Genomic DNA, 24,502 nt, shown 5'->3' on the forward strand with positions numbered 1-24,502 from the left:
TCAACAAATATTTGTTGAATGAATGATTAAAATATTTCCAGGACTGGGGCACCTGGGTTAAAGCCTCTGCCTTTGGCTCAGGTCATGATCCTAGGGTCCTGAGATTGAGCCCCACATCGGACTTTCTTCTCAGCGGGGAGCCTGCTTCCCCCTCTCTCTCTGCCTGCTTCTCTGCCTACTTGTAATCTCTGTCTCTATCAAATAAATAAATAAAATCTTTAAAATATTTCCAGGACTTAGTATAATTGTTGGATAAGCCTAATGCTACAAAAATTTAAATCAGGTTATATGAATGATTTCTTTTACTGAGAGGTATGTATCAATTACAGTTATGATATTTACTAATGTGTCTGACTTTAAATGAAATCTCAGATTTTTTTCTTTAAAACAACAGTAAACATGTGAAAATCACAGGAAACAAGATATATATTTTTATTTCTTTTCTTTAATTAATTTTATTTATTTTTTCTATGAATATATTGAGAGTTCAACTGAAACATGTAAATTAGAATTTTGATAGGTATCACTCACCTTCACTCTCACACCATTCTAGAAATGCAAGGACTCGAGCATTTCCCTGACACAACATATACTCTTCTGTTAAAAAAGGAGCCACTGATGACAAAGTGGCAATTGCATGCAGTTGTAATTCTTCATACTGTGCTGCAGACCACTCCATTATCTTGTGTTTCTCAGGCTTTTTAACATAGGTAAACAAAGCCAAGATAACTTTGCCGTCAATTAATAGCTATGAGGAAGGGGAAAAACTACTTTGTTAGAAACATAATTAAAACAATTTTATTTAATCTAAGAAAATTAAAGATTTCCAATGTGATGTTTTATTAGGGTCATTTAAAAAAAAAAATTTCCTTCCTAAAGATGCCCAATCTACATTAAGTACCAAAACCAAAACAAAACAAAAACAAAAACAACAACAAGTTGGCTATGATCCCCTTATCTCAGATATGTACTCTCTAGAGGACAATAATATAAATAGGTGTTAATTTTTTTTGTCTATGCGTATATATATAATTTGACTCCTGCTTATGATCAGACCAAAGAAGCAGAAAATTTGGGGCAAATAAACTGCTGAAGTTTCTCTCTTCCCTTCATTTTTGAAAAAGAAACATTTCACAGACTCAATGGTACACTATAAAAGTGTAATTTTTCCAAAATAATGACTGTGGCTAATTTTTAAGCAGTTGTAATAGAACTTATACAAAAATTCTAGTCAATCGATGCCACTCAGGTCACAAGCCATATTTATAATTATATGCTTAGAATTTTAAAATTGTGCTGAATCCATGATTTCAATAAAATAGAAAAATGCATAGCTATTATGACAATGTACTAGTCCACAGGGAATGAAGGCAAGATTTAGAATGGAGGAAGCAGGACTAAGAACAACAGCTAGTTCTAGCCTTACTATAAATATTAAGTGGATAATGTTTTCAAAATATTCCATGAACCACAAATAACAGTACACAAATTCATTATCACTACAATTACTGGGCCACAAACAAATGACATAAAAAAAATTAGTTGATTCCACTGCTCACACAGTGCTTTAAGAAGCTCACCATATTCTTTATGCCATTTGACTCTGAAATCCACTAAAGTGGTTTTTAAACTGTCATGTACATTTTGTCTCCAGAGAGATTTTAATAGTTAGATAATACTTCACTGTACTAAAAAACCATATTTTATGTAATTATATTCTATTTGGCATTTCAGAAAATGCATTTAGATTCTATAGAGTGTATAATTTTGATATCGTTAATAAAGTTATAACTGTAGAAACAATTTTTTTCCTTCTCTGAACATATTTTAGTGTATATATATGTGTGTGTTCCTCAAAGTGGTATTACCAAAAAAATCTGAGATCTCTTAGCTCTCTTAACCCTCATAATAATTCCATGAGATAGGTGTTATCCTCATTTTGAAATTAAGATATCTGGGATTGGGGCACCTGGGTGACTCAGTTGGTTAAGTATCTGCCTTCAGCTCAGGTCATGATCCCAGGAGCCATGCCTCAGGCTCCCTGCTCAGTGGGAAGCCTGCTTCTCCCTCTCCCTCTGCTGCTGCTCTGCCTACTTGTGCTCTCCCCTCTCTCTCAAATAAATAAATAAAACATTTTAAAAAATCCGGGTTTTACAGAAACTAAACAGCTTATTCAGGATCACATTGCTGAAAAATGATAGCACTGCATTCCACCTGACTAAAGCTTTAACCACAGTATGGCCAGAGGTAGCCTATTAGGCTAGATGGGCCTATATGGATTTTCTTTCATATTATGTTTTCTTATCCTGGAGATCTAAATACATAAATAAATTTCTAATGTTCTCCTGCCTTTTTTGGTTTATATGGTTTAAATTTGGTAAATTCACTGTTTATTTAACCAGATAAGCAGAAGAAATTTTGATAAGATGAAATTCTGACCAGAGTTACTTTCTATGGTAAACATATGGGTTGATGAAAGATTTGCAATCATGACTTTTAAAAAAAAAATTTTTTTTATAAACATATATTTTTATCCCCAGGGGTACAGGTCTGTGAATCGCCAGGTTTACACACTTCACAGCACTCACCATAGCACATACCCTCCCATAATCCCACCCCCTTCTCCCAAACTCCCTCCCCCCAGCAACCCTCAGTTTGTTTTGTGAGATTAAGAGTCACTTATGGTTTGTCTCCCTGATATGACGAAGTGGTGATGCAATCATGACTTTTAAGAAAGTTATACTACAAAGTGAGACACACTAGCTTTAATTTTGGTTATTTATTTATTTTTTTTACCTGTATAGTGGGTAAATCTTTACATAAGATCACAATTATATTGAATAGCAATTTCTTCAATTCAAAATCTTCATAGGAATTAGAAAGCTTAAGACCTTTCACCAAAGGATTTTGACTTTTAACTGTGAGGGGGAAAAAAAGAAAATAAAAGTAAAAGATAAAGTAATGTTTAAGACTCATCAAGATAATTATAGGTTGAAAGTTTTATGGTTTTTACCTTCTGTAAAGGTTGCAAATAGTATCAAATCCCTGGTAAAGCCACATTCCTAATATAAATACATAGAAGAATGATTGAATTAGATGGAAATTACAGATGCTTATATTTACCTAATATTTAATCATCTTTATCAGATTCCCCTTGTCATTCATTTGAATTCATAAAGTACTAATAATAGAAAGGGATGAAAGCAGGAAACATATAGCCAGATAAACTTGTAATTTATTTAATATAAACTTCTGTTGGTTCTAAGAAGTATTTTTATATTATTCTATGAGTATATTTTAAGATGCTGACTAAAATTTGGTAATTACCCAAAATGTGTTAATACTACAAATTACTGGGGCACCTGGGTGGCTCAGTGGGTTAAAGCGTCTGCCTTCAGCTCAGGTCATGATCCCAGAGTCCTAGGATGGATCGCATCGGGCTCTCTGCTCAGCAGGGAGCCTGCTTTCTTCTCTCTCTCTCTCTGCCTGCCTCTCTGCCTGCTTGTGATCTCTGAATTACTTTTCTAATTCATTATCGTATTATACCTTTAAGTGACAAAATAAGGACGAAAGATACAGTTATTTTCAGCAGCTTTTCTTCTTAAACAGCCCCCCTCCCACCTTGACCCCAACCACTCTCATTATATGGTTTCATCAGGTCTAATGGGTCCTAATTAACATAAAAAACCCTGAAGAATAACCAGAATTGCAAACATTTCAGCATGAGAGAACACATTTCTGCCACAGATATCCTAGCTAGACTTTGTAATTCGGGAGAGTTTAGCGGGGCAAGTCCCTAGGTTTTTGAGCTTGCAGTGTTACAGTGCTACTGCTTTAGGATCCATATGGTTTCTTTAAATGTGAAGATGTTATTTGACTCATAAAATTCACCTGAATGCTTGCAAGGATGCTAATGAGAATTTATTAACTAAGCAGGAGCCTCCAAAGACACATATAGGTTTACCCATGCATTGCAGTCTTGACTAGAAAGCTAGGTAGGATTGTTGCCCCCATTTACACATTATAAGTTCTATCTGAACCACTGATATGGCATTGAACCCTTCATTCACAAATTTCCTTTATTTTTATTTATTTTTTTTAAGATTTTATTTATTTATTTGACAGACAGAGATCACAAGTAGGCAGAGAGGCAGGCAGAGAGAGAAGCAGGCTCCCCACTGAGCAGAGAGCCCGATGCGGGGCTCGATCCCAGGAGCCTGGGATCATGACCTGAGCTGAAGGCAGAGGCTTTAACCCATTGAGCCACCCAGGTGCCCCTCACCAATTTCCTTTAAATACAACTTAGAAAGTTTATGGCTATATGGATATCATTGCCAAAGAGCTCTACTCTGGGATGTCAATCATTCAGTGATTTTTACACTATAAAATATGCCCAGGCTCAGCTTCTGGGATGGCAGAGTAGCTCCCATAAGAAATCTTCCTGAAGGTAACAATTATAAACTCGGAACAAAATATAAAAACAACTGTCTTGTGATGAAAACCAAGCAGTTACTGGAGGGGAGTCAGAACTGTCAAGATGGAGATGGCACTGCATGGGTTTCCCTTTTGTTAAAAAAAAGGCATTTAGACAGAGGCCAGGACCTAGTCCACACCTTGTGTAGATCCTGCAACTCAGAGTAAAGCTGTTATCTTAGTGGTTTGAATATTCAGAGGGCAGAGGTACTCTTAGGGCAACTATTGCTACTGGAAAGTGAAGGGGGAAATCCCATAAAAGAGAGAAAGGGAACTTCAACTTCTGTGTATAAACTCCCAAACGTCTGGCTAATGCCTGATTCATGCCAGGGCAGAGAATACTCAAGCATCCTAGGTAAGGCTAAAAGAAATGAACTGAGATTTGACCTGCCATTTGTCATAGGGATGAGTAGCCTAACTAAATGCCCATGAATACAAAAGAATAAATACTTTTCAGAGGAGTACACCAGAATCCACAGTAAAAAGGCTCAGAATAAACAGAAAGACAGGAACTCTCAGCAGAGAAATAGAAACTATAAAAAGGAAACAAAAATTTAAAAACTAAAAAAGACAACATCTAGAATAAAAATGCACTGGATGGGATTAATAATTAATAATGGAATGAAGATGACAGGGAAAAAAGTCAGTGAATTTAGTTGTATAGACCAATACAAATTATTTAATCTGAAGAATAGAGAGAAAAATGATTGAAAAAAGAGAACAGGCCTCACGACAAACATGCATGTAATCTGAATTACAGAAGGGGAGAGAGAGAGAGAGAATGGGGCTGATAAAATACTTATAGAATATGATCAAAAAAATTTCCAAATTTAGTCAGTTTACATACTCAGGAAGCCCTATGAATGAATCTTAAGCAGGATAAAAACAAAGAAAATCACATCTTGGCACATAATAGTAAAACTGATGGAAACCAAAGGTAGAGTGAAAATCTTAAAAAATAGCCAGAAAGCAAAATGATACATTGTCCATGGGGAAACAAATTGAAAAAATAAATACTTCTGATCAGAAACATGAGGCCAGAAGACAGCGGAATGGTATCTTCAAGTGGTAAAATATAAAAGTGTTCAAACTAGAATTTAATATTCTGTGAACATACACTTCAATAATTAGGCTGAATTAAAGATGTATTGAGATAAAAGAAAGTAAGAGAATTTGTTCCCAGCAGCTAGCAGATCTGCATCATAAGAAATGGGAAAGGAAATTCTTTAGGTGAAAGAGAAATGGTTCCAGATATAAACTCATATCACCAGCAAGGAAAGAAACACATCATACATAGCAAATATGTAAGCAAATTATAAAATATGAAGAGAATCTCAAGTTTACAAAAGAACTGGCAGAGAATTGGCAGAACTACTGGTGGCCATAATGAAATTACAAAATATCTTGCTATCACAAGTTCATAAATATTACAACATTGTTTAGGACTCCTTCCCCCCGTTCAAGCTATTTCCACAACTAAAATTCATGCAATTTGACTCATACTTACGATCATTGGTGTTCCAGGATTTTGAGCTATAATTGTAGTGATTACTAATATATCATTTCTAAGCTGACGATCATAATGACTAAAACCTCTCATAAACAGATTTTTAAATACTTCCTTCAAAGCCCTGGAAAGTAAAATCAGATCTTTAAAACCATATTTCCGTGTAAATGCTACTTAAGTGTCTATCAACAGAATTCCCTTTTTATATCATACTATTCATTTTGAAGTATTTCTGATCTTTTCTACATTTCTAAATCTGCCATAGGAGTCAAGTCTCTATCAGATAAGAATCCATCCATCCAAATCTATACCTGTGGGCAAAGTGACTGCTAAACTACTTAAAGGCTTTTCTTTGTTCTTAAGATTAAAAAGTCCTACCCCCTTACCAAGGCTTATCAAGCCTTTCATGTTATGGTCCCTGCTAACACTGTTAGCTTCATCTCTCACTATTCTATTTTCTACTCTCAATATATTCAGTACCTTCCAGGGTTTGTTTGTTTTTTTGCCAAATTCTATTTTCACTTCTGTTCCCCTGTCTAGGATGCTCTCTGAATGCAAAACTCTTCTGTGTTGCCAGTTCGTATTTATCATTCAGATACCAAATCAGGGTTCATCAGGAAGTATTTATTAACTCTTCAAGTCTGGGTCAGGTTCTGTGGACATTTGTTGGTTTGGACATTTGCTGGTTTGCTTCCTAGCACTCATTTGCCCTTCTTCTTCATCTTTTTTTAAAAGATTTTATTTTTTTAAGTAATCTCTACACCCAGTGTGGGGCTTGAACTCATAACCCCAAGGTCAAGAGTTGAATGCACTTCTGATTGAGAAAGCCTGGTGCCCCTTGCTTGCCCTTCTTATGATAACAGTACCCTTATTTTTATTTAGGCATTTACCCTTTTGGTCTTGCTAAGATGCTTTGAGCTTCCTTTTAGCCAGAACATTTCTCTGTCACTAGTAATTCAATCTGAAATGGTATATGGCCAACCCAGACCACTCAGGACCAATAGGGACTCAATTCAAAGAATTTTCTTTGGCCTTTCAGAAGAGCAAGTCTTCTCTTCTGCTTGATTTGGGGTTGTGATTGTGTGAACCTCAACTTGTTAGGTCTCACTATGTGGATCTTGGGAATAAAGCTAACACAGTGGAAGACTGTAGAGGGATGATGAAGGCCCACATCCTGTTATTTGCTGAGCACATGAAACCAGTTTTATCCTTGACCTTGTAGTTATATAAGCCCATAAATATCCTATGTGATTTAAATCAGTTGGATTGGGTATGCTGAATCACTCTTTTCTAGAGAACATGTAGCACTGTGATAGTTTATTTCATAGCATTTAGTTGTCTGTTTACTTGTCTATCTCCTAATAACAATGTAAATTCCATGAAAGCAGAGATCGTGTCTGCATTACTTTCTTTTGTAGTTCTATGGCCCAATACTAAAGTTGGTATAGAGTAGACAATAATTATTTGATGAATAAATGGATAAGTTACTTGAAGACTCCCTTATATTTTATTGCTAATGCTTACTACAATATCTGGAAGAGAGTAAGTGTTTAAAAATAGGTTACTGGGGACACCTGGGTGGCTCAGTGGGTTAAACCACAGCCTTTGGCTTGTGCCATGATCCCAGGGTCCTGGGATTGAGTCCCACATCAGGCTCCTTGCCCCATAGGGAGCCTGCTCTCTTTGCCTCTGCCTGCTTGGGTGTTCTTTCTCTCTCTCTGACAAATGAATAAATAAATAAAATCTTTAAAAAATAGGTTACTGAATGAGCAAATGAAATAGTTCTTTTAAATGTCTAATGTATTTTATACTTATTCAAAGACATAATTTAGCTTTGTTAATAAGCTACTTTAAAAGCTTTCCAAATAGGAAAAACAAAAACCAAAAAAACAGCTTGCTATTGCAAAGATGCATTTACACCACAACATAAAAATGATGTTGGACATCACTCAAAATGGACATGACTCAAAAGCCTAATTGAACACAAATTCAAACAAAGATGTTAGTTATGTTACTGGCTATCATTTTAAGGTTAAAAAACATTCCTATCTAACCACTTACTTACAGCAAACATTCCAAGTTACTAAGTTGTTGTATGGTTTCTTCTTTTGGAGATTTTTCCAATAAATTCCAAAGTATTTCTGAAGAACGAAACAGAAGCTGTCCAGAGGGGTCTGGGTCATTGAGGTGAGCACAAATTTCTCTGGCTGCTTGTGCTTTCAGCATTAAAGTGCAATTAACTTCTGAAAATAAATTTAGAAATTATTTATGTTGTACAGTCTTGACACCATTGGAAAGAAACAAAAATAGTTGAGAATGAAGTATTTAAAGTTAATAATATACAAACCAGAAGTTGAGAGATGTTGGAGAGCTTTAAGTACCCAAAGTTTCTCAACAAGTTGATTTTCAAGTAAGGTCAATGATTCAACCATTGTTTTTGCCAATCCACTGACCTCAGCCATCTTAATCTTGTATGATGAATTTGCTTGCTGGTAACCTAACAACAATTAGTTAATAAATATGTACAGTTTTCTCACATAGTAACCATCTATGTTCAGACAAAGGAATGAGTAATATTATTAAACAACTGCAATAAAAACTTAAAAAATAGTTTGGCATTTTGAAATTGTATAGCACAGGGATAGACAAAATTTTTCTATAAAAGGCCAAATAATGAGTCAATTTTGAATTGATTCATTAAAGTTAATATATATTACATTAAATTTAAAGTCAAATTTAATGTTATATATATATAAATGATGTATGTGCTCCTTATAAAGGTCAAGGATTTAATTATTTCTTTGGAGTCTTCTAGCAGAACAGACAATATCTGAAGAGTAATTGGGCGGAGTCATCATAAACATTTTCCAAGAATACTGACTCATCAAGACCCCTGGCTCAGGGGCATAAGTGACTTAATGGAGACACCTATTGTTTCTGAAAGGCTGAGAAGTCAGGTGTACCTGACCACAATCTTCAATAAAAACCACAGGCCCCCAAGCAAAGTCAAGACTCACTCTTCTTTCCTTTCTAAGTCTTCTGCTCTGTCCATATCTACACTCTCTCTATGTCTTCAATAAACTCTGCTCTCACTTCGACTTGGCTTGTGTTTGATTCCTATCCTGCACAGAGCCAAGGACCCTTTCGGCCAGTCCTATGGGAACCCTTCTGGGTCCTTGGAGCTAGCCAGCTTGCATCAATCCCACTGTGTCTTTCCAAGTTCAAAGAGAATGAGAAAGAATATTATTTTATAGACATAAGTTATTACTAAAAGACTATTGAAAACTTCACCTGTAATATGCTTCTTTGGTGGTTCTGCATGATAAAAGTCAATAATACACTTACAAATTTGTATCCTCAATTCAGAATTTGGTATTTTCATCAATTCACCTGCCAGAAAGAGAAATGAATGCTATTCAATAACTGTCATGTTTACTTGCAAATTTAAATATGTTAGTAGTAAGATTAAAAATATCCTTACTAGAAGTTCAAACTGGGCCATATAATTTTATTTTTTTATTTTTGAATTTTTTTTAGAGATTTTATTTATTTATTTGACAGACAGAGATCAAAAGTGGGCAGAGAGGCAGGCACAGAGAGAGAGGGGGAAGCAGGCTCGCCGCTGAGCAAAGAGACTGATATGGGGCTCGATCCCAGGACCCTGGGATCATGACCTGAGCCAAAGGCAGAGGCCTTAACCCACTGAGCCACCCAGGCACCCCAGGACAATGTAATTTTATACATGCACACATGCAGACGTGAAATATCTTGGATCTATCATTATAACATTGGCCCCTCAATCAATTCAGCCTCTCCTTCTCAAGAAGAAAAGAATGGTAGTTAATAACATAAATGGTGGAACCAGACTGTTTAAGATTAAATAATGGCTCTGCCACTTACTACCTACATAAACTTGTGTCACTTTTCTCATCTATAAAATGTGTATAACAATAGTTACTATTTTAAAGATTGTTGTGGGAATTAATATGAAAAAATGCTGAGAATAGTGTCTGGCATATAGTAAGTTACTATTATTATTTCTGGCAAGATATGGGTTAACATATTTCTCTTTAACTAAAGAATCAGTAATTTGTTGCCCCTAATAATGCATCCTTTGCTTAGAGAAGTTCCAAGTGAGCTCTGCTTTTCAATTTGCTAATAGAATGGAAAACAAAGAGTTTCTGGGCAATCTTTGCCCTACCTGTAATAGTTTCATGTTCAAGTTATCTTGGTGGAGATGAAGGATTGGGAGGGTTCCTTTTAAGGCATATCTAAATTATTTCTGAACTGGTTTCAGCCTATACTTCAGACTGGTTTGTTTTTGCTCTGATCAACTACAAGTTATCCCTAAGAGAAGCCAAAAATAATCCATGGAATTCTGGAAATGTTCTGTGTTCTCTGCATGCCTGGGACAACTGGAGTTGGGAAAATCAGCTTCAAGGCTGAACCAGATGCGGGGGATTCTGTGAGGGAAACAGATAATGTTCCTGAAACACTCCTGTTTTGCATTAGGACTTGCATAATGTTCACCTCTGGAAATGATCAGTGAGTGGGGATGCAAATGGACAGGAGGACGTACATAGGAGAACCTCACCCTTGCTTTAGGAGAATCTATCTGCAAAAGATACCACTAAAAGAGAAGAAAAAAAGAAGACAGTTTCAAGACGATTCCATTCCCCACTTTTTGAAAAATACTTCCTTTCATGTTGAAAAATCACTATGTTTTAGGAAAATTTAGTCAACAGGAACAACTAAAATTTTCCAACAAAACTAAACAAATGTCTAAATGTATGGGAAATTGTAAGTTTTCTCATCTGCTTCCCTACCCTTTTAGTTCTTGTAAATTTAGGTCATTTCTCACAGTATCATGTTTTATAATCTCAGGACAGAGTACCAACTTTTCCCTCATACATTTCCAAAATCCTACTTTTTTTTTTTTAAGATTTCATTTATTTATTTGACACTGAGAGAGAGATCACCAGTAGGCTGAGAGGCAGGCAGAAAGAGAGAGAGTGAGGGGGGAGTAGGCTTCCTGCCGAGCAGAGAACCCAATGTGGGGCTCCATCCCAGGACCCTGAGATCATGACCTGAGCTGAAGGCAGAGGCTTAACCCTCTGAGCCACCCAGGCGCCCCCAAAATCCTACTCTTGAATCAGAAATAACTATCACTTTAGAGAAAAGTTAATATGATCAACCACTATTAAGTAGAAACTATAAGTTATTAGTAAAAATGAACAGCTTTTGTTAAACCCATTATAATCTATAGTGTTATTTTAGTTTAAACTCACGTTGCCAGCAATCAAAAAACAAGGGATAGGATAGTAGCACTTGCAGTCAACAATGAGTGAAGGGAGCTCATTTTAAGCCAAGAGTTCTTACTTCAAGTTTCTAAGGCAGGCAAGCTGTTCTTCAGTAGAGAGCAGACTGACACAGTAAGAAAGAGCATGTATTTATCATGCAGATACCCACCAACACTCTTAGAGGCAACTTTTAAAAATAGTAAGGGCAACAGAGCAATTTTTTAATATTATCAACGAAAACTACATCTTTTTTATCTGTTAATATTATCATGTCCTCTTTAGGGTTGGCTTCCCAGTGTAAATTTTGATGCTAGGGATTCACAGAATTAAATATTCCCGTTAGTTCAGCCGACTTGTTCTTTGCAGTCATCTTATCTTACTGCCCATGTTTATTCTGATTTCCTTGGCATCTTTATCCACTCTAGAATTTCTCCCAGAATATCTACCATTGAAGACTATGAAACTTATATAGATATAAAAGGATTAGTGTTTTACCATTTTATGATTTTTATTTACAGTTCTAGATTATTTAACAGATAATTTGGATCTCAGTGCTTCTAGCAACTAATTAGATTCTAGCAATTATTAAAGTTTAATATTGAAAGCATTTTTGTGATTATTGAAAGGTACATATATATATATGAAAGGTACATATACTTCTGATTTACAAAAAAGTTAAATATTTCAACAAACTAAATAACATCAAGACAAATAAGCATCTGCCAGTCCTTCAATTAAGGAACATAGAATCTTATTGGTATCATAAAATGCCTCAGTAGAAAACAATGCAAAAATTATCATCAAGCATACTATGACTAATTCCCAACCAGAAATAAGAAAAGAACCTGCATATGAAAGAGTACTCTAAGACTTAGTGACTAAAACATTTCTTTCTTGTCAGTAGGGCCTGTCATATGCTATACCTCTCTACCTGAAGAAATCTTAACTTACCCAGAAGCGCGATTGAATTAGCAGTATCTTCAGCATATGTTATTTCATCTGATACTTTCTTTTTCAAAAATGGCAAGCTTCAATAAGAATGAAGAATGCAGGAGTTATATTTAATTAAGTCCTTAACTGAACCATCATTTGCATCTCTCCCATCCCCCTCCCCTCCAGCAACCCTCAGTTTGTTTCCTGAGATTAAGAGTCTGTTACGGTTTGTCTCCCTCTGTGGTTTCCTCTTGTTTCATTTTTTCCCTCACTTCCCCTATGCTCCTCTGTCTTGTTTCTCAAATTCCTCATATCAGTGAGATCTCTATAGGACTTTTAATTCATGTTTTTCAAGAAAAAAATTTCAAGATGTTTCAAGGGCTAGCTATGAAATAGCTAGTGTTCTGTGTGTTTGTTAGAATTTTTCATTTGAAACCAATAACTTATTAATTGCTATCCAGCTCCTTGTTGGATCTCTAAAGTGAAGAACTCTTAAATTACTTCTTCTGGTCCTCAAACTTTTTTCTTTTCTACCAAAGGAAACAATCTAAACGATAAAGCATTAGAAGAGCTTTCCTCTCAAAGGGTTATGAAAATCGTACACATTAAACTTCTGATGTTGTGAGAAAACATACTACACAGAAGCCAAAACAGGAAGGCTAGGTTTTATTTTTTATTTTCAATGTTTTTACCCCCAAAAATGTCTTGAGAAGGGGATCAAGTGAGGGTGAGGTGTGGAGAAATACATGATGATGAAAGCATAAATTAGGAAAGGAGAAAAAAATTAAATAATGTGAATAATTATGAAATATGAGGGAAAATAAGGAGTACAATTCAAAAGTCTGTCACTTTATGTACGGAAACATTCAATCACAGCTTTTATAGAAAACCAGTTCTTGGTGGAGCTCCTTGCTGGCATTGCTCAAAGTCATGCTTATAGGCCTGGTATTCTAGGACTTTCAGAGCCTTGAAATTTGAAATGATAACAATATAATCTCACATCAATATAATAGTAATTTCCAGTTAGTACATAAAAATTCCTGAAAAACACCAGAGCAATAATTTATTTCTTTCTTTTTCACAGTCTGTATTAAAAGCTAAGGCATGGTAAAGGCATCTGATTAGTTATTTTTGATTATTTTGTTCAGATAGCAAAAAAATTAAGTGTATATGGGGCACCTGGGTGGCTCAGTAGGTTAAGCCTCTGCCTTCGGCTCAGGTCATGATTTCAGGGTCCTGGGATCAAGCCCCGCATCGGGCTCTCTGCTGAGCAGGGAGCCTACTTCCCTCTCTTTCTCTCTCTGCCTGCCTCTCTGCCTACTTGTGATCTCTGTCAAATAAATAAATAAATAAATAAATAAATAAAATCTTTAAAAAAATTAAGTGTATATAGTTATAAAATTTTTAAATATTATTGCTACAAAATGTAAAACAGTAAAAACTACCATATATATGTAGTCCTAATAATATTATTTGTATGCTAAAAGAAACATGCTATTTAAAAAATTAAATTGGTAGAAAGATTTAGAAGGTTAAACTAATGGAAATGTTTATACCTACTTTAAGAAATCTCCTCTACTCCATTATATTGAAAACTAAAAATGGGTATTTTAATGTATATTTGGATTACTTACTATGTGGCAGCAAAGAAGCTGAAGATATTACTAGTTCTCCCAAATGGTTGGAGAAACAATAGTATGGAGGATAGGGTATATTAATTTTATAATGCTGACCTCTAATTAACATAAAAATATATACCAGAAATGACTGGTGACATTTTATTCTTCATTCAAATTTGAAAAATCAATAAAACATGAGTCAGAACTTAATATGCCTTGGAGAATCAAGTTTTGTAAAGAGGAAAAAAAACTAGACTGAAACTACTTAGAAGTGTTCATAAATTTTCTCAAAAATTCTCCTAAAAAAATCACAATTTCTTGCTTTTACCTCACATTTATTATTCACTTGAGAACTACTTATAATGACAAACATTTTAATATACTTACAGTTTAATCTCTTGTGGCTAGCTATCTTGGGCTACAGTAAAACTGACTGCCTTTGAAATATCGACTGGAATCAAGTGATCAGGTGAGGTTTTCTGAGTTATTACTTTATTATACCATACTGTATATCTTTATAATACAAAATAAAACATAATAAAATACTGCATGCTAATGTAAAGTCAAGTTAAAGAAAAATAACTTACCCACATAATTTTAGGATATTAAATGCAGATTCTATAAAGTGGGGCTGGTTTTCAATTTTTTCTGCACACAGATTCAAAATTTTAAATATTTGTGCTAAATCCCTTAGGGGCTTTAATATTTTTAGTTAAGAAATAAAATTAAGATGAAAAATTACCATATTCTATACAGACTTCTATCAAGAAAGTCTATAGAATTCCATCTATTTTATTAAATGTGGTTGACAATGTTTTAATTATACTAATTTTGAACCCTAAATAGGAAAAATTAGAACCATATTTGTCTCGGGATCATTATTCAATTTTTGCCTCAGTAACCTCTTTTCAAAATATTTTCTCTTCTCCTCATATCTTTAGAATTTGATTACAAACTATTATATCATGGATTCAGCAGATCACTAACTATTGGCAATAAGTAAGAACACATTGAAAACCGTTAATCTTTCAACTTTCCCCCACTCACTTACAAAACATACACTGCTCCAGAATAAACAACCCAAACCTACTTTACTTTATTTTATTAACTTTATTCAGATGCATTTTCTTGCTTTTAAGGTATAAATTGAGATTTTATTTCATTTAAAACTAGTATAAAAGCAAAATTTACCTCTTCTAAATCTTGAAATAAAGCACCTTTTTTCTATTTAAAAAACCCACTGGTACATAAACACATTTCACAAATTTTCTTTTACAGCCAAGGAAACATGATAGTTGTGACATACTTCTTTGGTTGAATCCTATCATTTCTAGTCTCTTTCTAGGATCTTTTTAGGAGAAGATGGGGAATCTGGATATATTGGAAGTACAAACCTCTGTTAACTACCCATGGAAGTGACCAAGATACTTCTCGAATTTATTTTTGCTTTATGTTTTATCATATATAAAGGCAGCCTAAGAAGGGCCATCAGAAATAGAACCATTTGGGGGCACTTGGACAGCTCAGTCAGTTAACCAAGACCAGCTCTTGATCTCTATTCTCAGGGTTATGAGTTCAAGCTCCAGTGTGGAGTCTACTTAAAAAAATAAAAAAAAGAGCCATTTGCCACCAAATCTCTAATGTGAAGAAGTAAAAAATGATGGAGGTGTTGAGGTATCAGGGTAAGATAAGGAAAGAAATCACTTGCTAGTGGACTTTTTTGGCTACCAATAAATAATGCTCAACATCCACAAACCCTCAGGTAACTGATAGGCATAACAAATCCATATAAAAGAAGGTTAAAATAAGGCAAGGAAAGAATTAAAATAAAAATTTAAGGCACATTTCCCTGAATGGGATCCTTAAGATGTTTGAAATACTGAAACAACCTAATATTAGAGACTTACATCTTCTTTAGAAAACTTCTGGAGGTTGTGGAGATCAATACTACTGAAGGGGTGCTCTATAGACCACTGCCAGTTCTGTTACCAGTCCGTGGTAAGATGACTACAGAAAGTGAGAGTTTTCTGTGACAACTGTAATGCCTTCTGTAATAGCTAAGTTATATGCAAAGCTTGTAATCACCACCACCACCACCACCACCACCACCCATAAACTGGTTCTTAAGCACAGATAGTTTTGGATTGCACTGGTTTCAATATGTTCTGATCAGGTGGTATGTACAGTGGGGAATAACATATTCATATACTATTGTACTGGTTATCATGCACTTGCATGTACATTAGCTCATTTAGTCTTCCTAACCACCTCATGGGTGCTGTTATCTCCATCTTATAAGGGTGGAGAAGTTAAGAAGTTTATCAACATTACATCTAATCAAGTAAATTGGTAAAAACAAGACTTTGACTTGGTCCTCCTAACTAGGTCCACTATCTCTCTGAGTCTATAAAAACTGCCATTATCCTCATAGAATTAAGTACATTAATCTGTTTCTTCAATTTTATATTCTGAAAAATAAAAAGTATAATTTTGTGAAAAACACAAAATGTTAGATATTTTCTGTGGTAGACAGAATAATGGCCTGCCCAAAGATGTCCACAGCCTAAGACCCAGGACTAGTGAATATGTTACCTTACATAGCAAAGGGACTTTTCAGATATGATTAATTTAAAAATCTTCAGAGGGGAAATGTTATCCCAGATTGTCCAGATAGGCCCACAGTAATCAGAGGGATCCTACCTGGGGAAGAGAGAGCCAGGAGAGGATCAGAGAAGATGTGACCACAGAAGCTGAGGTGAGAGTGGTACTACTTTATGGGGCCATGAGCCAAGGAATGCCAGCCACCTTAGAAGCTGGGAAAAGCAAGGACAGAGATTCACCTCGAAAGTTTTCAGAAGGAAACCAGCCCTACCAACATCTTGACCTTAGCTCAGTGATGCTGACTTTGGACTTCTGACCTCCAGAACTGTAAGACAAAATTTTGTGGCACTACGTTTGTGGTAATTTGTTACAGCAGTAAGAGGAAAATAATACAGTTTCTAATAAAATTCTCTCATTTCAGGATAAATGAAACAAACATACATATTTATGTAAAGGATACAAGTCCGTTCTGATAACACTGCACCAGTTTCTTGACAGAGTTAAGTTGTTTTTCTTCTAAATCATCCTAAAACAAGTTATCTATTTTAGTACTTTTGTGTCATTAAGTCTGTTGAGATTTTAAAAATTTTCTTTCATATAAAAAGAAAGTAGTCATTAAAATTATCAATTAATTCTTAAATTACTATGTTATAATATAAGCATCATGTTTCCTGAAATAGTGAAGGTAAAAATAAATGTATCATTTACATTTGATTGGGAAACTGAGAATCAAAACTAAGTTAATATAAAAGCAGCATTTGTTTCCAGAAACAATATTAACGATACTTGAATTTGCTGAGCATTTTTCTATGCCATGCTCCATATATATGTACTATAGATACATGTTATTTCATTAATTTTTAAAACAACCCTTTAAGGAAGGTACCATTACTATATTTCTTTTCCAGAATAGGAAACTCAAGCTGAAACACTAATTTGTCCAAAATCACCTAGCTAATAAGTGAAAGTGTTAAAAGTCAAATTTGACAATCTGACTGCAGAAATTGTATTTTTAGCTTCTAAATTATGCACAAACATCTTCCACCAATTAAAACAAAACAAAACTCAATACAGTGATGTGTTTGTTTGTTTGTTGTTTACATAACTGACTCTGTCCTTCTAAAGTTCTTAAATCCTTCGTGAGAAGCTGTGGCATTTTTTATATATTTTTTGGTCTACTCTTATTTAACAACTAGTAGGAGCTCTATGTGGTTGAGTTTTCCTTTTTTAAAATGCAGGTATACTCAAAATTAAAAATAACTTTTATAACAAACACAGCCAGCAAGAAATACATTATTTTCATTGTCCTTTTTTTCTGTGTTAAAATGTAGAAACTAAAAGATGTTAAAACAGTAAATAAATTTTTGTGCCTACTAATCACTAGACATTGTTTGGTTTTGATTGGCTCTACCACAATCAACCCATTTTCCAGAAGTAGGCAATCTTAATCCTGTAGTAATTTTATACTGTGTTAGCTTTTAGGCACTCTGTTGATTCTTGGGCAATGTCAGGAGAGTGTGGCGTGTGAGCATGCATTAAATGCATTTATTATCTTTTCTCCCAATGCCTAAACTCTCCACTTTGAATCTTTTTTTTTTTTTTTTTTTTTTTTAGATAAGAGAATTTTATTTATAGAAAGGTCATGGAGAATTAACAACAACAACATTTTATGAACACAATTTTTTTTAAACAATAACAGAATTAAGAATGATTTAATATATAGTATTGCTTGTTATATAATACATACTAAAATATAGTTTTCACTTTACCTAACCCATTAGTTTTTTCTGTTCCAATTTTTAACAAATCCAGAAATAAGGCAGGATTTATGGAACAGAATGACTACATACTTTTAAATTATGTACTCCATCTACATCAGATATTCTCAATTTAAAAACTACCTGCAGGGGCGCCTGGGTGGCTCAGTGGTTTGGGCTGCTGCCTTTGGCTCGGGTCATGATCTCAGGGTCCTGGGATCGAGCCCCGCATCGGGCTCCCTGCTCCGCAGGAAGCCTGCTTCCCTCTCTCTCTCTCTCTGCCTGCCTCTCTGCCTACTTGTGATCTCCATCTTTCAAATAAATAAATAAAATCTTTTAAAAAAAAATAAATAAATAAAAACTACCTGCAAATTACATGGACTTTCCATTATAATTCCTAAATTTAAAGATATAAGCACCAAATGGAATGCAAAATGCATAAAATAACTTGTCATAAATTTCAAAAGGAAAAAATTACACAAGCAATATTATAAATTAACAAATAATTTCCCAAAGAATACTGCAGAAGGTATATCAAAATTTTTAGAATGATTAAGTCTAGAATAGTTTTTACTTGCATTCTTTTCCATACGGTTGAAAACACCAAAGCACTGACTGAATTGAAAGAACCATTTATAAATGAATAGTAGATGGCACATACCATTTTATGGATAAAAGGAAGAGGGACTACGTACTTTGATTTGCAAATAATGTTCTTTATCCAAGTAAATCCTCAGTGTTTCTATTATCCTTAAATGACAAGATTCATTAAGTACTGTAAAAAAAGAGACCATCTTTTACTGATGGAAGGCTTCTAATCTTATTCGGGTTGGATCTTCTGGATGTCTCAAGGCAATTCCATTACAAAGGAGCAGCTCAACATAAGGTGGCCAAAAAGAATCACTAATTTTGACATATGGATCATGTGGAACATCAAATAACCTATTTAAAAGAATCTCTAACATTTCATGTAGTGTTATCAGCTGTACAGTTGATTCTTGAATGTTTTTCTTTTTCTTTTTCTTTTTAACATTTCTATCAGGCAGAGGAAAATGATCTTCCAGAAACTCACCAAGGTAACCAAGAGCTTCTCCTTATATTCTTTTATATCATGCATTTTAGTTTTCAGCTCACCAAAGATTCTGGATTCAGAAAATGTCAAAACCTGATGTTTCAATTCATTGTGTAGTACATTAAGAGATTCCAGTATCTGTTGTTGTTCATCGAACCACTGTTGCTCCCTTTCCAAGTCTTCCTTTAACTTTTCATTCTTTGATTGAATAGTAGAGAGTACCAATTCAAGATCATGCCTCAATTTTTGGAACTCTTCTTTTCCTAATGTCACTAGAACTTCTTCATTCAGTGGAATTATTTCAGGGCTTTCTTTCTGCCATTGACTGAGTTCAGCAGTCAAACATTTCGCTTGCATAATTAATAATGATGGCTGAGCATTTGAATCAGTGAGTGTCTCAGTTCCAACAAGTGATAATTTTTTCTGACATTCTTCCATATCATTCCACATTTCTTCACATTCTTTAATAAGTTCTTCTTCAGCATTTGTAACATCTTCCATATCTGTAGTACTGTCTGGATCCAGATCTTGCTGATTCACTGACATGTGCCTTGTAATAATTAGCCTTGTAAGAAAAAAAGCTGTGTGACCTTGGGCAAGTCACTTAAATAGTCTGAGCCTCAGTTTCCTTATCACCACAGGGCCACGGACTTCAGGTCACCTCAGTCTGGTGTAGACAAGGCTTCCTAGCCTAGCTCCACTTTGAATCTTATATCTGAAATCATTTCATCTCCATTCCATTTAGTATAAGATTCCTCTCAAAATAGATTACTTATGAGTATGTATGAGTGTTTGTGTGTGTATATCTCCAGATTTCATAGCAGAAAATTTTAAGTAGCACCTCACGATATGCTTTTTCTACCCTTGCTCCCCACATCCTACTTGTTAATAAGCAATTAATGAAGGCTAGAAGAATCTTCCTCTGCCTTATGATTCCTTCTGTTTATAGCCACCATTGATTTTCCCATCCCACAAACCCAAATCTAATCTCCTCCTCCAGCCTCCCTATCGATAGTTTAAATACATTCATACTAACTTATTTAAACAGTCCTTGAATATAAGACACTATTTGAAATGTTTTCAACAACAACAAAAACAAAAGAAACAAGACTTATTTTGGGGAAATACATGTTACCTTTCAGGGAATCATAGTTTATAAGCGATATAGCAGGGAAATTTTCTCTAAAAGCTTACTTTATCAGTCTCTTCAAGGAGGTTGATGACACGATTGAGGTCCATGGTCTTGAAAGCACCCTAAAAATACACACACCTCTTAGAATTTGGGTCATGAGAATCAAGAAATCACATCAAACACACTATTTTTATATGATATTGCTTGGCAACTTAAAAATATCTTATGATAAAAAGAGAGTGAGGGGAAGAGGATGATGGAGGGATGGGCAAAATGGGGGAAGGGAAGTGAGAGATACAGACTTCCATTTATGGAATGAATATCATAGGGATGAAAGGTACAAACAAAATAGGAAATATAGTCAATGGCATAGTGTCTGGTGATGGATGGGAGCTGCACTTGTGTGAGTGCAGCCTAACTACAGATTTGTGGAATGACTATGTTGTATATCTGAAACGAATGTAACATTATATGTCAATTATATTTCAATTTACATAAAAGGGGAGAATGAAAGCTTATAAGAGTAATAAATTTTGGAGTTCAAAACAAAACCTCTTGAATTCCAGTATTATCTTATAATCTTACTATCTTTAATTTTATTAGTCCTGAAAGGCCCAAGAAAGCATCTGGAATAATAGCACTTGCATGCTTTGGAAAGTGAAATGATCTGGTACATAGTTATTACATATCCCAACCATGCAAATTACATTGGGTTTGCCTATGCAGATATACATAAGACTTGCTTCTAAACTATAGGTAGGAGGTTACCTTCCCAAACAAGTTATCCCCTCTCCTCAGTTGGTACCAGCATTCTTAGAGTCATCCACATTAGAAAACAGAATGTTGGGGCTCCTGGGTGGCTCAACGGTTAAGCATCTGCTTCCAACTCAGACTCAGGTCATGATCCTGGAGTCTGGGGATCCAGCCCCCTATGGGGATCCCTGCTCAGCAGGGAGTCTGTTTCTCCCTCCCCTACCGTGCCCCTTGCTTGTATGCACTCTCTCAAATAAATGAATATAATCTTAAAAAAAAAAAAAAGAAAATGAAAACAGAATGTCCAAGCTCTATAGATTTTATATCTTAAATATTTCTTGAGCCCATGCCATCTTACTGATTTATTCAATTTTCATCTCTCACTGAGGAAGACTCTCTGCTGTTCTCCCTGCTTCTACTCTTACACACTTCAACATGGTCTTCTACTCTACGGTCTGGATAATAAAATTCCAGTCTGAACATAACCCACCTACATCATTCAATGACGCTCCCCATTAATGCCCTTCACCTCTCCTCTATTTTCATTTGTTGTGATAATCCTATTCCTCTCCTTTGTTAACTCCCACATGTGCTTCACAACTCAGCTCAAGTGTTGCCTCCCCAAGGGATAAAAAAGGATAGAACAAATGTCCTTCCTTTGTGCTCCCACAGCACCCTAAGTGCACACCCATCACAGTTCCCATCATAGTTCTAAAATGATTTGCATGTTTATCCCCCTACCACACCCTGCCCCCAAATGCACCTTAAGACAAAGACCTTTTCTTTGGCATCCTCAGCACCAAAAACTGGGCCTGGCATATAAAGTTATTTGTAGATAAGTGAAGAAGGAAACAGAAGGTGCTATCATCCCAAATTTAAGTACTTATACGAAAAATTTTTGAATATTATTTTCTCTTTGTTTACATGAATAAATGCATGTATTTAAATACTATTTTCTTTTTTTGTTTACATGTGTAAATATGTAAGTTCACTTAGTGTTAACACCATTGTAATTTATGATTTTTAAATCTATAATACATACCTTTCCATATTTCTACATAGATATCATCCCATTGCCTCTTAAATCTAGAATTTCTTTTCCTTTCACAATCACAAACTCATATTCTAATCTCAGGCAATGTCTTTCAAAAACAATTTTCAGCTAGGTATTCTAATTTTAATTCTGTAGAATAAGTAACTGGGTGAGTTAATTTACTCAAAATGATTTTTACTTAAAAGATGAACAATAAAAATGATTTAATAAATGGTGATCTATACCTGGTATTATGGTTATCTTTAAAAACTGTTACATTTTACTGTTAACTTGTTTAAATGATTAAATTTACTGTTACCAAAAAAATTCGATGAATACAATTTTGCCTTCCAAGATTTGGGGCTTTAACAGTGCCATCTCCCACTACCTCAGTTGTCTTCTTTTTTCCTCTTGGGTTCTCTGAGAAATATATACAGTGAGTTTTTATTTTCAGATTTTCTGCGATATTGGCTTTGCAGACTGGAAAGCATATTGAAATGAAAAGTCAAAGCAAAATTTTCTTTTTGCCCATATTGTCAGAATTGTTCTCCCTAAATGAGCAGGTATAACTTTTATTAAAAAAGAGTAGTAAAGGTTAGAGCAAAGATTCCTCTTAGATTTCTGTTGCATTATTACTTAATGCTACTCTGTGTTTTACTTGGTTGGCATGTATTATATTTTTAAGATTTCTCCTTCACTCCCTCCGTTAGTCTATTTCTTTTTCCACAAATACTTATAAGCAGCTTCTATGTTTCAGAAACTGTGCTAGTATGGAGAACAACACTGTTCTGACCTCAAGCAGCTATCAGTCTGGCATGGAATAAAAGTAATACAGATAACATGCTACAAAATGCTCCACGAAGGCACAGGACAGCTTTCAGCAGAAGTAATTTGCATGCAGAGGTAAGATGGAGTAGGATTTGTGTGAGAACTGAAGGTTTGAGAGATGGAGATGGGGGACAGCATGTGTGAGGGCCTGGAGGCAAGAGAAAATAAGGCATTGAGATGATGGAGAGAAGCAAACTAGGTTGGAGAAGACAGTGCAGGGAATAATGGCTACAAATGATGTTAATTAGGTTAGGAGAGGTCAAATTGATGTAAGGATAGAAACAAAGGCAAAAGAAAACTTAAATGTCCTTACTACTTACAGCCCATTCAAAGTCCTCGAAACAGGCAGAGTGACATTCCTCTATTCCTCGAGGGAATGTCACTGCCTCAATGTTAATACTTTGCTAAGGGGAAAAGACAATCTTAGCTCAACCCCCAGGATCCTGTAAGTTTACCTTAACATATAAGAATTCTTTTGCAGGGGCACCTGGGTAGCTTAGTGGGTTAAAGCCTCTGCCTTTGGCTTTGGTCGTGATCCCTGCCCCGCATCTGGCTCTCTGCTCAGCAGGGAGCCTGCTTCCCTTCCTCTCTCTCTCTCTGCCTACCTGTGATCTCTGTCTGTTAAATAAATAAATAAAGTCTTAAAAAAAAAAAAAGAATTCTTTTGCAAACTTCCTTTCTCTCCCTACTCTCCTTCCCTCCTAATATACACGTTGGCAATCATCCTCCAAGCATATGACCCACCAATATACATATGAAGATTCTCATGACTTAGTTTTTACTAAACAGTAATAAATGATTTTTTCCTAACAATAGCTAGCCCCCTCAGGATCCTGGAAACCTTGTTTCCAAAAATATCTGGGAGGCTAACACTATCCCTAACCCCCTCCCAACTTGAAAGTCTAGAATGGGCCACTCCTCATGACCCCAGAGCAGCTCTTTATGCACATGGTCCTGTCCCTGTGCTTTAATTAAACCCTTTCAGCACCAAAGATGTCTGAAGAATTCTTTCTTGGCCATCGGCTTTGAACCCTAACATCCTTCCTACATCAAAATCATGAATAACAATAATGATCATAACATGATGGCGATGTCTATTTTTAGGTACAGTTGTAAGCACTTTACATGCATTTCCTAATTGAATTCTATGGGATAGTTACTATTACCAACTCCATTTTACAGAAGGCCTTGTGTGTTATGTAAGGATCTTCAGAAGCTATTGAATGGTTTGAGAGACTATATGAACAGACAATGGCCAGACGACATATGTCAACAGAACTCTTGCCTACAATCTTTGCAGCAACCAAAGTGGGGAGCAATTTGCTCAGGAAAGTCAAGATTTGGCCAATGACTCCCAGATTCCCTATTTTTTGCCACTCATATGCTATGTAGGACCAACCAGAAAAAGCCAAATATGCTTCCCAAATCAATCACATAGAATGCCCTGTTTGTAGTTAGCCCACCTCCAGCTTCCCCATGGCAACAACCTCCAAC

General features: G+C 35.2%; 1 protein-coding gene and 1 pseudogene across 11 annotated transcripts in view; both read right to left on the reverse strand.

Moving 5' to 3' along the window:
- The window catches only part of CFAP69 (cilia and flagella associated protein 69), a 53,632-nt gene that overhangs the window by 22,165 nt on the left and 6,965 nt on the right, over positions 1-24,502 (reverse strand). For 4 of the 10 annotated variants that reach the window (XM_082692312.1, XM_082692317.1, XM_082692310.1 and 1 more), the window contains 11 exons: positions 20,457-20,516; positions 16,894-16,959; positions 14,420-14,529; positions 12,232-12,308; positions 9,272-9,370; positions 8,328-8,477; positions 8,046-8,223; positions 5,981-6,104; positions 3,014-3,062; positions 2,797-2,918; positions 532-748 (listed from right to left, as the gene is read on the reverse strand). In XM_082692312.1, the coding sequence (XP_082548438.1) occupies positions 532-748; positions 2,797-2,918; positions 3,014-3,062; positions 5,981-6,104; positions 8,046-8,223; positions 8,328-8,477; positions 9,272-9,370; positions 12,232-12,308; positions 14,420-14,529; positions 16,894-16,959; positions 20,457-20,516 (1,252 nt within the window). Of the gene's footprint in view, positions 1-531; positions 749-2,796; positions 2,919-3,013; positions 3,063-5,980; positions 6,105-8,045; positions 8,224-8,327; positions 8,478-9,271; positions 9,371-10,574; positions 10,611-12,231; positions 12,309-14,419; positions 14,530-16,672; positions 16,732-16,893; positions 16,960-20,456; positions 20,517-24,502 lie in introns of those variants that run through there. The other 6 variants (XM_082692315.1, XM_082692314.1, XM_082692313.1 and 3 more) reach the window with 5 other exon arrangements.
- Positions 18,022-19,892, reverse strand: LOC309844925 (centromere protein K pseudogene; annotated as a pseudogene). Its single transcript, XR_014316545.1, has 2 exons — positions 18,556-19,892; positions 18,022-18,334 (listed from the first exon to the last, which is right to left on the reverse strand). The product of XR_014316545.1 is annotated as a centromere protein K pseudogene (transcript).

Source organism: Mustela nivalis (assembly GCF_964662115.1).
Source record: "Mustela nivalis genome assembly, chromosome: 12".
NCBI classification, from domain to species: Eukaryota; Metazoa; Chordata; class Mammalia; order Carnivora; family Mustelidae; genus Mustela; species Mustela nivalis.